This window comes from Oreochromis aureus, linkage group 7 (genome assembly GCF_013358895.1).
Source record: "Oreochromis aureus strain Israel breed Guangdong linkage group 7, ZZ_aureus, whole genome shotgun sequence".
NCBI classification, from domain to species: Eukaryota; Metazoa; Chordata; class Actinopteri; order Cichliformes; family Cichlidae; genus Oreochromis; species Oreochromis aureus.
This window is the reverse complement of record NC_052948.1, coordinates 38248837-38261048: the sequence shown is the minus strand read 5'-3', so window position 1 is coordinate 38261048 and position 12212 is coordinate 38248837. Positions and strand designations below refer to the sequence as shown.

Genomic DNA, 12212 nt, shown 5'->3' with positions numbered 1-12212 from the left:
ACCTCAAATTACTGTTCGAAGAATAATAAAAAGACCCTATATATAAAACATAGATGCACAAAAAGTGTTTCATGTTTTCTGTGTACACTCTTAAGAAGTAGTCAATTTAAAAAAAAAATTCTGGTCTGTATTTTTTGTATTTTTACTGCTGAAATATTTCTACTAAAAATAGAGTTTAACTTTCGCTCTATGACTGGAAATTGCTTCCCTCAAATCTAAACTTGGCATCGATACTTTCAAATTCTAGTTCAAAGTAGTCTTGTAGTCTGTTATAATCACTGGCAAAAACTTAATGAAACGTAATGAAGAAATCATAAGAATGACGTCAGTGAGTTCTGTGAAACAGCTCCACCCAGTGGAGATCTGTGGCAAAGACCAGAACATTCCTGAAGACTCTGGACCTCCTCCACTTAGTATATATAAACTGGGACAGTCTCACTGCTGAGACAGAAAGCAAGACAAGCAAGACCAAGAAGAAAACAGACACCTGAAGAGTGTTTCATCTCACAAGAAGAGGACTCAACACTAAACACACTGAAGATGCTGTGCTCTCATGGAGTCCAGTCTGCACTCAGTCCATTCATGGACTTCTACTGGCCTGTACGCAGTCTGTGGCCAGAGATCAAGCCTCTGTTCTACCAGCAGGATCTCCTGCAGAGAAACCTACAGGAGCTGCGCAGCAGTCTGGAGCTGATGGATAAACTTCAACACAGGATCCTGGAGGAGACAGAGCCTTTCCAAAGCAGCATGGCTGTACAACCACTCTCCTGCCAGCTGGAGAAAGAGGGAGACAAGTTTGCTCTGACGCTGGACACTCGAGGCTTTTCCCCAGAGGAGCTGTCTGTCAGGCAGGTGGGCAGGAAGCTGAGAGTCAGTGGCAAGACAGAGAAGAAGCAGGAGGACGGGAAAGGCTCGTACTCTTACAGACTGCAGGAGTTCAGACAGGAGTTTGATCTGCCCGAAGGACTGAACCCCGAAGCCATCACCTTCCACCTGTCTCCCGATGGGAAGCTCCACATCCAGGCAGCCAAAGCTCTGTGTGTTGAAGAGGCTGAGAGAGAGCTGACTATCAAGAGGAGCTCAGAGGACAAACCACAGCAGAGTGTGTGTTCACAGGCAGAAGACAGCAGGACAGAGACACACAGCAGCACACAGGGCAAACCTGAAAACATGGACTGAGACATAAAATGATACCAATGTAAAATAAATGTTTTTGTACTAATGTTCATTTATGTTCATATGTGCAGTTGAATTTTTATATCTGATGATAAATAAACACCATAAAAGCTGAACTATGTGTTTTGTGTTTCTTTCTAAGTCATACATTAAAAAGCTGCAGTGAATACTATGACATAAATGAAATATGATAAATAATATGATGCAATTTATCCATTCATGCTCTCCAGCGCCCAGCTGCCACAGGTTTATAGGTGGTATAAACCCTGGACGAGTTCCCAGACTTTCACAGGGTTAATGCTGAGAGAATGAATGTCATTCATGTTCACATTATGCAATCTATAATGAAGCATATGTTTGGACTGTGGGAGGAAGCTTGACTACCAAGAAAGATACTTCAAAGTTTCCATGATGGCGGTGCAGTAGTTAGCACAGTTTCTTCACTGTGGCCTCACAGCAACAGCGAATGTACAGCTGGCTGGTTCGGGACTTTATGTGTGGAGTTTGCATCTTCTCACTGAATCTGTGTTGGGTCTGTTCAGCTGTTTCCTCCTGCAGTACAACAACACGCAAGTTAACTTTACTGGTGATTCTAAATTTGACAAAGGTATGACTGCGTACTTGAGTGATCTTCTGTCTTTCTCTGCGTTGGCTCTTTGACTGACTTTAAACCTTTTCAGGCAAACAAGTCCTTCTTTTGCTGGAGTATGCTGTCGGCAGACACAAAAAGCTGTGTGATGGATATATAATCTCAACTTCACTTTAGCAATTTAATGGAAATGAACAAATTCATTCTGAGTATTTACTCATGATGCTTAATGAAATTAAGGGGATATTTCAGAAATGATTATTATTTCATTTATCATTTGGTCTTCAAGATAAACATACTTTTGTCTGATAGATCTAAAGATACACATATTTATTCATTCTTACAGTAATGAACAGATTAAATGATTTCAATTGATTTTTTTCTTTACTTTTAATTTTGGCTTTGTCTGACATTCATATTCTTGTAGAAACATTATTGTTGTTTCTTTAAAGAAAAAAGCAGAAATATTTAATTGTTTTATTGCTTCTGTCAATCTGGAGAAATTAATAAAAATGGGATTTGATTGTGCAGACCAAAAAAACCCCACTTAATATTTAACTCCATGTGGGTAGTTTTAATTTTGTGTTGGCTCCCAACAAATGACAGCTCTGCATGTCAAAGTGAACAAGAAAACATTCATCACTTCAGGTTTAAAAATAAAATAAAATAAAATAAAACTGTGCATTTAATTTCCACAAGGTCTATGTGAGCCGTGCTTTTGAATATCCAGCAGTCTATTTTACAAATGCATTGCTACAGAATTCAAAGAAACATGAAGAACAAAATAGGTATTGCCTAATACAGGCAATCATTTTACAAATCAGCTCATTTAAGCTGAGGATGACAAAAAATAAATAAATAAATACTTTAAATCTGATAATTATCAACAGCCAACTGTAGCAATTTAATAAAGTATGTTAAAGATGTACAGTTCTGATCCTATATTGAACATTAACTGACGTCAGTATTCTTGAGAAACAGCCCCATGAATTGGATATATGTGATAAATGCATCAAACTGCACTATGTTCTGCAATTACAATGAAAGATTTTCTAGAGGTTCTTGAATTTTGGAGGTGTGGTTGTGTGTTGTTGTTTTTTTTAAAAAAACTAAAACATTTGAACAAACAATTTAAATAATGTAACTGAATATTTACTTAATCAAAGCAAACAATAAAAACTTGATGTCAGATCTGAAATATGTAGCATTTACATGTGACATCATAACTCCTGTGAAACAGCTCCACCCAGTGGAGATCTGTGGCAAAGACCAGAACATTCCTGAAGACTCTGGACCTCCTCCACTTAGTATATATAAACTGGGACAGTCTCACTGCTGAGACAGAAAGCAAGACAAGCAAGACCAAGAAGAAAACAGACACCTGAAGAGTGTTTCATCTCACAAGAAGAGGACTCAACACTAAACACACTGAAGATGCTGTGCTCTCATGGAGTCCAGTCTGCACTCAGTCCATTCATGGACTTCTACTGGCCTGTACGCAGTCTGTGGCCAGAGATCAAGCCTCTGTTCTACCAGCAGGATCTCCTGCAGAGAAACCTACAGGAGCTGCGCAGCAGTCTGGAGCTGATGGATAAACTTCAACACAGGATCCTGGAGGAGACAGAGCCTTTCCAAAGCAGCATGGCTGCACAACCACTCTCCTGCCAGCTGGAGAAAGAGGGAGACAAGTTTGGTCTGATGCTGGACACTCGAGGCTTTTCCCCAGAGGAGCTGTCTGTCAGGCAGGTGGGCAGGAAGCTGAGAGTCAGTGGCAAGACAGAAAAGAAGCAGGAGGACGGGAAAGGCTCGTACTCTTACAGACTGCAGGAGTTCAGACAGGAGTTTGATCTGCCTGAAGGACTGAACCCCGAAGCCATCACCTGCCACCTGTCTCCAGATGGGAAGCTCCACATCCAGGCAGCCAAAGCTCTGTGTGTTGAAGAGGCTGAGAGAGAGCTGACTATCAAGAGGAGCTCAGAGGACAAACCACAGCAGAGTGTGTGTTCACAGGCAGAAGACAGCAGGACAGAGACACACAGCAGCACACAGGACAAACCTGAAAACATGGACTGAGACATAAAATGATACCAATGTAAAATAAATGTTTTTGTATTGATATTCATTCAGTTTACATGTGTTGAGAAATAAATTTTTATTCAAAGCTTAACTATGTTTTCTGTGTGTTTCTTTCTAAGAACAGTGGAGGATAGAATGGGTTTTATTGAGGTCCTGTGATCCATGCATCCAAGTTCTCCAGCTCTAAAATTCTAAACTTTATGGCTTATAATAATAGAAACAAATGAGGACAAATTGAATTGGTCATTCAGACTGAAAACTGTTGCTTAATTCAACACCGTCTGGGTTTGATGAATGAGCTCCTGTATTTGTCTGAGTTAACACTTCATAGACCAGGTGGTTTCAGAGTAGTTCATGCAATCTTATTGTCTGTTCCAAAAATGTGACAACACTCGATGTCAAAGTGAACAACAGAACATTCAGTTCACAAGTAAGAAAAATCAAATACTGTGCAATTAGTTTCCACAAGTTCTCTGTGTGAGTTGCTTTTCAATTTCCAGTAATCTATTAAACAAATTCAAGTCACAGTCTTCAAACAAACACGAAGAATAAACCAAGTATTGATATATTGAGCAAATATTTTACAAGCCAGACTATTTCACCACATAGTTTAACAACAATTATATACTGCACATGTGGTAATTACTAACATCATGCTATTTGAAGTTAGCAAAACACATTTGCAAAAACAAATTCTTATTAACAATTATTAAGTGAACTCGGAACTCTTGAGAAACAACCCATCCTAGTGGATATATGTGGTAATGGCTATATATTGAAACATGTTCACCTGTTTTTCTACACATTCTTAGAATTTGGAGTTTGTGTTATTTGATTTTAATAATATGTTTTTGATTATAAAATTGATTTGAACTAGTTTTTTCAAAAATATCAGCATGAACCCAAACATTTGTTGATCAGTAGACAAACAGCTTTTCACATCAGACATGAAGTGCATTCAGTTCACAAGTGACGTCAGAAGTTCTGTGAAACAGCTCCACCCAGTGGAGATCTGTGGCAAAGACCAGAAAATTCCTGAAGATTTTGGACCCCTTCTGGGGAAATGGTGTACATCTAAGACTTACCTCCAATGTTTGCATTTCAATTTGTATTTGAATAAATGGCCTTGTTAAAAACAAATTCACTACATATATGGTTAGAATGGATATTCCAGTAAATATTATATTATATAATACTTCTCAAGTAATGCAGAGTTTTGTTCTTTATTTTTATTTTTTGTATTTTTCAGTCTTGGTGAGAGCAGTTTGACGGCTGAGGAACAAGAGGTCATTTTTCCTGCTGGCCTTTCTTCAGCATGAATCAGATATTTGTTTAGTAGATATAATTTTTCTTCCAAATCAAAGCAAATGAAAATCGGGGGGGGGGGGAATAGTACATATTTCAAGTTATGTATGGTGATTTAATTATTTTCAGCAGCAAAAATGAGGTTCTGTTCCTGTGAAACAGCTCCACCCAGTGGAGATCTGTGGCAAAGACCAGAACATTCCTGAAGACTCTGGACCTCCTCCACTTAGTATATATAAACTGGGACAGTCTCACTGCTGAGACAGAAAGCAAGACAAGCAAGACCAAGAAGAAAACAGACACCTGAACAGTGTTTCATCTCACAAGAAGAGGACTCAACACTAAACACACTGAAGATGCTGTGCTCTCATGGAGTCCAGTCTGCACTCAGTCCATTCATGGACTTCTACTGGCCTGTACGCAGTCTGTGGCCAGAGATCAAGCCTCTGTTCTACCAGCAGGATCTCCTGCAGAGAAACCTACAGGAGCTGCGCAGCAGTCTGGAGCTGATGGATAAACTTCAACACAGGATCCTGGAGGAGACAGAGCCTTTCCAAAGCAGCATGGCTGTACAACCACTCTCCTGCCAGCTGGAGAAAGAGGGAGACAAGTTTGCTCTGACGCTGGACACTCGAGGCTTTTCCCCAGAGGAGCTGTCTGTCAGGCAGGTGGGCAGGAAGCTGAGAGTCAGTGGCAAGACAGAGAAGAAGCAGGAGGACGGGAAAGGCTCGTACTCTTACAGACTGCAGGAGTTCAGACAGGAGTTTGATCTGCCCGAAGGATTGAACCCCGAAGCCATCACCTGCCACCTGTCTCCAGATGGGAAGCTCCACATCCAGGCAGCCAAAGCTCCGTGTGTTGAAGAGGCTGAGAGAGAGCTGACTATCAAGAGGAGCTCAGAGGACAAACCACAGCAGAGTGTGTGTTCACAGGCAGAAGACAGCAGGACAGAGACACACAGCAGCACACAGGACAAACCTGAAAACATGGACTGAGACATAAAATGATACCAATGTAAAATAAATGTTTTTGTACTAATGTTCATTTATGTTCATATGTGCAGTTGAATTTTTATATCTGATGATAAATAAACACCATAAAAGCTGAACTATGTGTTTTGTGTTTCTTTCTAAGTCATACATTAAAAAGCTACAGTGAATACTATGACATAAATGAAATATGATAAATAATATGATGCAATTTATCCATTCATGCTCTCCAGCGCCCAGCTGCCACAGGTTTATAGGTGGTATAAACCCTGGACGAGTTCCCAGACTTTCACAGGGTTAATGCTGAGAGAATGAATGTCATTCATGTTCACATTATGCAATCTATAATGAAGCATATGTTTGGACTGTGGGAGGAAGCTTGACTACCAAGAAAGATACTTCAAAGTTTCCATGATGGCGGTGCAGTAGTTAGCACAGTTTCTTCACTGTGGCCTCACAGCAACAGCGAATGTACAGCTGGCTGGTTCGGGACTTTATGTGTGGAGTTTGCATCTTCTCACTGAATCTGTGTTGGGTCTGTTCAGCTGTTTCCTCCTGCAGTACAACAACACACAAGTTAACTTTACTGGTGATTCTAAATTTGACAAAGGTATGACTGCGTACTTGAGTGATCTTCTGTCTTTCTCTGCGTTGGCTCTTTGACTGACTTTAAACCTTTTCAGGCAAACAAGTCCTTCTTTTGCTGGAGTATGCTGTCGGCAGACACAAAAGCTGTGTGATGGATATATAATCTCAACTTCACTTTAGCAATTTAATGGAAATGAACAAATTCATTCTGAGTATTTACTCATGATGCTTAATGAAATTAAGGGGATATTTCAGAAATGATTATTATTTCATTTATCATTTGGTCTTCAAGATAAACATACTTTTGTCTGATAGATCTAAAGATACACATATTTATTCATTCTTACAGTAATGAACAGATTAAATGATTTCAATTGATTTTTTTCTTTACTTTTAATTTTGGCGTTGTCTGACATTCATATTCTTGTAGAAACATTATTGTTGTTTCTTTAAAGAAAAAAGCAGAAATATTTAATTGTTTTATTGCTTCTGTCAATCTGGAGAAATTAATAAAATGGGATTTGATTGTGCAGACCAAAAAACCCCACTTAATATTTAACTCCATGTGGGTAGTTTTAATTTTGTGTTGGCTCCCAACAAATGACAGCTCTGCATGTCAAAGTGAACAAGAAAACATTCATCACTTCAGGTTTAAAAATAAAATAAAATAAAACTGTGCATTTAATTTCCACAAGGTCTATGTGAGCCGTGCTTTTGAATATCCAGCAGTCTATTTTACAAATGCATTGCTACAGAATTCAAAGAAACATGAAGAACAAAATAAGTATTGCCTAATACAGGCAATCATTTTACAAATCAGCTCATTTAAGCTGAGGATGACAAAAAATAAATAAATAAATACTTTAAATCTGATAATTATCAACAGCCAACTGTAGCAATTTAATAAAGTATGTTAAAGATGTACAGTTCTGATCCTACATTGAACATTAACTGAAGTCAGTATTCTTGAGAAACAGCCCCATGAATTGGATATATGTGATAAATGCATCAAACTGCACTATGTTCTGCAATTACAATGAAAGATTTTCTAGAGGTTCTTGAATTTTGGAGGTGTGGTTGTGTGTTGTTTTTTTTTTTTTTTTTAAAAACTAAAACATTTGAACAAACAATTTAAATAATGTAACTGAATATTTACTTAATCAAAGCAAACAATAAAAACTTGATGTCAGATCTGAAATATGTAGCATTTACATGTGACATCATAACTCCTGTGAAACAGCTCCACCCAGTGGAGATCTGTGGCAAAGACCAGAACATTCCTGAAGACTCTGGACCTCCTCCACTTAGTATATATAAACTGGGACAGTCTCACTGCTGAGACAGAAAGCAAGACAAGCAAGACCAAGAAGAAAACAGACACCTGAAGAGTGTTTCATCTCACAAGAAGAGGACTCAACACTAAACACACTGAAGATGCTGTGCTCTCATGGAGTCCAGTCTGCACTCAGTCCATTCATGGACTTCTACTGGCCTGTACGCAGTCTGTGGCCAGAGATCAAGCCTCTGTTCTACCAGCAGGATCTCCTGCAGAGAAACCTACAGGAGCTGCGCAGCAGTCTGGAGCTGATGGATAAACTTCAACACAGGATCCTGGAGGAGACAGAGCCTTTCCAAAGCAGCATGGCTGTACAACCACTCTCCTACCAGCTGGAGAAAGAGGGAGACAAGTTTGCTCTGACGCTGGACACTCGAGGCTTTTCCCCAGAGGAGCTGTCTGTCAGGCAGGTGGGCAGGAAGCTGAGAGTCAGTGGCAAGACAGAGAAGAAGCAGGAGGACGGGAAAGGCTCGTACTCTTACAGACTGCAGGAGTTCAGACAGGAGTTTGATCTGCCTGAAGGACTGAACCCCGAAGCCATCACCTGCCACCTGTCTCCAGATGGGAAGCTCCACATCCAGGCAGCCAAAGCTCCGTGTGTTGAAGAGGCTGAGAGAGAGCTGACTATCAAGAGGAGCTCAGAGGACAAACCACAGCAGAGTGTGTGTTCACAGGCAGAAGACAGCAGGACAGAGACACACAGCAGCACACAGGACAAACCTGAAAACATGGACTGAGACATAAAATGACGCCAACTTAAAATAGAAGTTTATTTTCAATGCAAATGATAATTTATTGTCCTATGTGGGGTTTTTTTTTTAATGTAATGATGAATAAAAACATTTTTTAAAGCTGAACTATGTTTCCTGTGTGTTTTACTTAGGTCATATGTTTAAAAAAAGGTCTTGCCTGAATGGATAGACTGGACATTCCAGTGAATAAATAATCGTTAACATGATTCTGAAATGATAGTTTTTTTCCACTGTTTTTCTTATTGATACATTGGTATTATTTTAATTTTAGAGAAATCGCAAAAAATGAAATTTGATTATGCAGAGAAAAAAGCACAAAGCTTTCATCAATGCCAGGTGGATTATTTGCATTCAATTTTGATACTATTTCATTTAACACTGTTCATCTTTTATGACATGAAGCTTATCGACGTTAAAGAACCATCATCAGTTCAAGAAAATCAGATACTGTGTGATGATGAATTATGAATGAATTATCCACACCCTCACTTATCTTAACTGCACTACTGTATAGCTCTGTGTAAATAATCATTCTGTACATACAATAATTTTTAACCTTACAACTGTTTACAACTTGCATAGTTCCCATTTCTGTATAACTGTATATCTCATATTTCTGTAAAGTTATTTATTTCATATTCTGTATAGTTTTTCATATTTATATCCTGTTCATATCCTGTACATAGCTTGTACTCACTACAGCCTGTACATACCTATAGTTATAGAATATTCACAACATACTTCATACCGTGTACATTATAACATACCACAATAGACCCATTTCTGTAATATACTTGCATATCTATATTATTGCTAATATATACTGTAATATATCTATATCACTAAAACACTTCTGGATGGATGCAAACTGCATTTCGTTGCCCTGTACCTGTGACATGTGCAATGACAATAAAGTTGAATTCTATTCTATTCTATTCTATTAGTTTGCAGAAGGTCAAGCTTGCTTTTGAATTTACCAATACATGTTGGATAAATTAATTACTGCAGCATTCATGTAAAAGGGAACAATAAAAAAATACTAATATAATAGAAATGATTTTTGAGTTCAGGTTATTTGTCTTAAAAACTTAAAACAGTATTCAAACACAGAATAAAAGAAGAATAAAAAAGCACTTTTGTGTAATCTTTTATTTTCCAGATATATTTATTTTACTTCAAATTAGGGAAATACTATACATCTATTAATTACCTGTATTAAAAAATCTGAACAAAACATTAAAAAAAGACTTTAGTACGTTGGGAGTAATGAAGTGAAGTCTGAAATCCTGATAAAAAGATTCTCCAAATTGAGATCTATGGGTATTGCAATAAAAAACAAATGCTAACTTAAAATCTGAAGTCAAAGTTTAAATGTATATTTTACATGTTTTACATGTAAATTATGTAATACATTTTACATGGGTTTTTTAAAGTGACACAGCCTACATGGATATTAATAAAAAAGGCCACAGTGCAGTGACTGTGCTAACTACTGCACCACAATCATGGTTACTTTGAAGTATCATTCTTGATAATCAATGTTCTTTCCACAGTCCAAACATATGCTTGATTCTAAGTTGTATAATAATATGAACATTGGTGACATTCATTCTCTGTATGCCACCTATGGCAGCTGGGAGCTGGAGAACATGAATGGATGAATTGCATCATATTATTTATCATATTCTATTTATGTCATAGTATTCACTGTAGCTTTTTAATGTATGACTTAGAAAGAAACACAAAACACATAGTTCAGCTTTATGGTGTTTATTTATCATCAGATATAAAAATTCAACTGCACATATAAATATAAATGAACTTTAGTACAGAAACATTTATTTTACATTGGTATCATTTTATGTCTCAGTCCATGTTTTCAGGTTTGTCCTGTGTGCTGCTGTGTGTCTCTGTCCTGCTGTCTTCTGCCTGTGAACACACACTCTGCTGTGGTTTGTCCTCTGAGCTCCTCTTGATAGTCAGCTCTCTCTCAGCCTCTTCAACACACAGAGCTTTGGCTGCCTGGATGTGGAGCTTCCCATCTGGAGACAGGTGGCAGGTGATGGCTTCGGGGTTCAGTCCTTCGGGCAGATCAAACTCCTGTCTGAACTCCTGCAGTCTGTAAGAGTACGAGCCTTTCCCGTCCTCCTGCTTCTTCTCTGTCTTGCCACTGACTCTCAGCTTCCTGCCCACCTGCCTGACAGACAGCTCCTCTGGAGAAAAGCCTCGAGTGTCCAGCGTCAGAGCAAACTTGTCTCCCTCTTTTTCCAGTTGGCAGGAGAGTGGTTGTACAGCCATGCTGCTTTGGAAAGGCTCTGTCTCCTCCAGGATCCTGTGTTGAAGTTTATCCATCAGCTCCAGACTGCTGCGCAGCTCCTGTAGGTTTCTCTGCAGGAGATCCTGCTGGTAGAACAGAGGCTTGATCTCTGGCCACAGACTGCGTACAGGCCAGTAGAAGTCCATGAATGGACTGAGTGCAGACTGGACTCCATGAGAGCACAGCATCTTCAGTGTGTTTAGTGTTGAGTCCTCTTCTTGTGAGATGAAACACTCTTCAGGTGTCTGTTTTCTTCTTTGTCTTGCTTTCTGTCTCAGCAGTGAGACTGTCCCAGTTTATATATACTAAGTGGAGGAGGTCCAGAGTCTTCAGGAATGTTCTGGTCCTTGCCACAGATCTCCACTGGGTGGAGCTGGTGACCAGACTAATGACATCACTCGTAAATTGCTCATCCATCATGTCTTACTTTCTTCTTTTCTGTGAAACTATTTGATTACCTCCGCATGTTTTTACTAATATCCATATAGGCTGCCTCAGTGACAAAAACATGTAAAATATATAAATGTGTAATAAGCTTTGACTTCAGATTATAGGTTTGCATTACCATTTAATTGCAATACCCAAAAAGTCCACTTAGGGGAGCTGTTCATCATGAATACTTCACTTGAGTATTCCTGTTGGATCAAAGACTTATTTTTAAATATCTTGTTTGGATTGTCTAATACAGGTAATTATTTGGTGTATAGAGCCTTTCCTCAATTTGACTTTATTTAAAGTTTATTTAAAATAATCTCGACAAAAAATTCTAGATAAGTACGTTATTATTCCACTTCCATCAAAATTTATGTTTTACTAATATTTTTATTCTACGTTTTTGCATGAAAGCTGCATTAATAAAAGTCTCCAGATTACATGCCTATTGAAATACTGTCACCAATGTACACATATAATCAAGGATGCACTGTCTGAAACTTAGTGCCTTTTTTTCTCTGCATGATCAATTTCCACTAAAAATACTACTACTAAAAATAATACTAATATATAAATATAGAAGTATTCTCCATTGCGGTCAAAGAACACAAAAAAAGAAAAACAAGAAAAAAACATCTGTCATTTCAGAATT

General features: G+C 38.4%; 5 protein-coding genes across 5 annotated transcripts; 4 read left to right on the top strand and 1 right to left on the bottom strand.

Moving 5' to 3' along the window:
- Window positions 1-447: 447 nt before the first annotated feature.
- On the top strand, window positions 448-1292 carry LOC116324972 (heat shock protein 30-like). The gene has a single exon (XM_031745770.2). The coding sequence runs from the start codon at window positions 541-543 to the stop codon at window positions 1177-1179; it is 639 nt and encodes a 212-aa protein (XP_031601630.2). The 5' UTR covers window positions 448-540; the 3' UTR covers window positions 1180-1292.
- Window positions 1293-3097: 1805 nt separating this feature from the next.
- On the top strand, window positions 3098-3932 carry LOC120441222 (heat shock protein 30-like). Its single transcript, XM_039615514.1, has one exon. It carries the CDS (start codon window positions 3200-3202, stop codon window positions 3836-3838), a length of 639 nt encoding a protein of 212 aa, XP_039471448.1. The 5' UTR covers window positions 3098-3199; the 3' UTR covers window positions 3839-3932.
- Window positions 3933-5404: 1472 nt separating this feature from the next.
- LOC120441219 (heat shock protein 30-like) lies at window positions 5405-6254 on the top strand. Its single transcript, XM_039615499.1, has one exon. The coding sequence runs from the start codon at window positions 5503-5505 to the stop codon at window positions 6139-6141; it is 639 nt and encodes a 212-aa protein (XP_039471433.1). The 5' UTR covers window positions 5405-5502; the 3' UTR covers window positions 6142-6254.
- A 1802-nt stretch (window positions 6255-8056) lies between these two features.
- LOC120441220 (heat shock protein 30-like) lies at window positions 8057-8885 on the top strand. The gene has a single exon (XM_039615500.1). The coding sequence runs from the start codon at window positions 8158-8160 to the stop codon at window positions 8794-8796; it is 639 nt and encodes a 212-aa protein (XP_039471434.1). The 5' UTR covers window positions 8057-8157; the 3' UTR covers window positions 8797-8885.
- A 1680-nt stretch (window positions 8886-10565) lies between these two features.
- On the bottom strand, window positions 10566-11415 carry LOC116324971 (heat shock protein 30-like). Its single transcript, XM_031745769.2, has one exon. The coding sequence runs from the start codon at window positions 11314-11316 to the stop codon at window positions 10678-10680; it is 639 nt and encodes a 212-aa protein (XP_031601629.1). The 5' UTR covers window positions 11317-11415; the 3' UTR covers window positions 10566-10677.
- Between the last annotated feature and the right edge of the window lie 797 nt (window positions 11416-12212).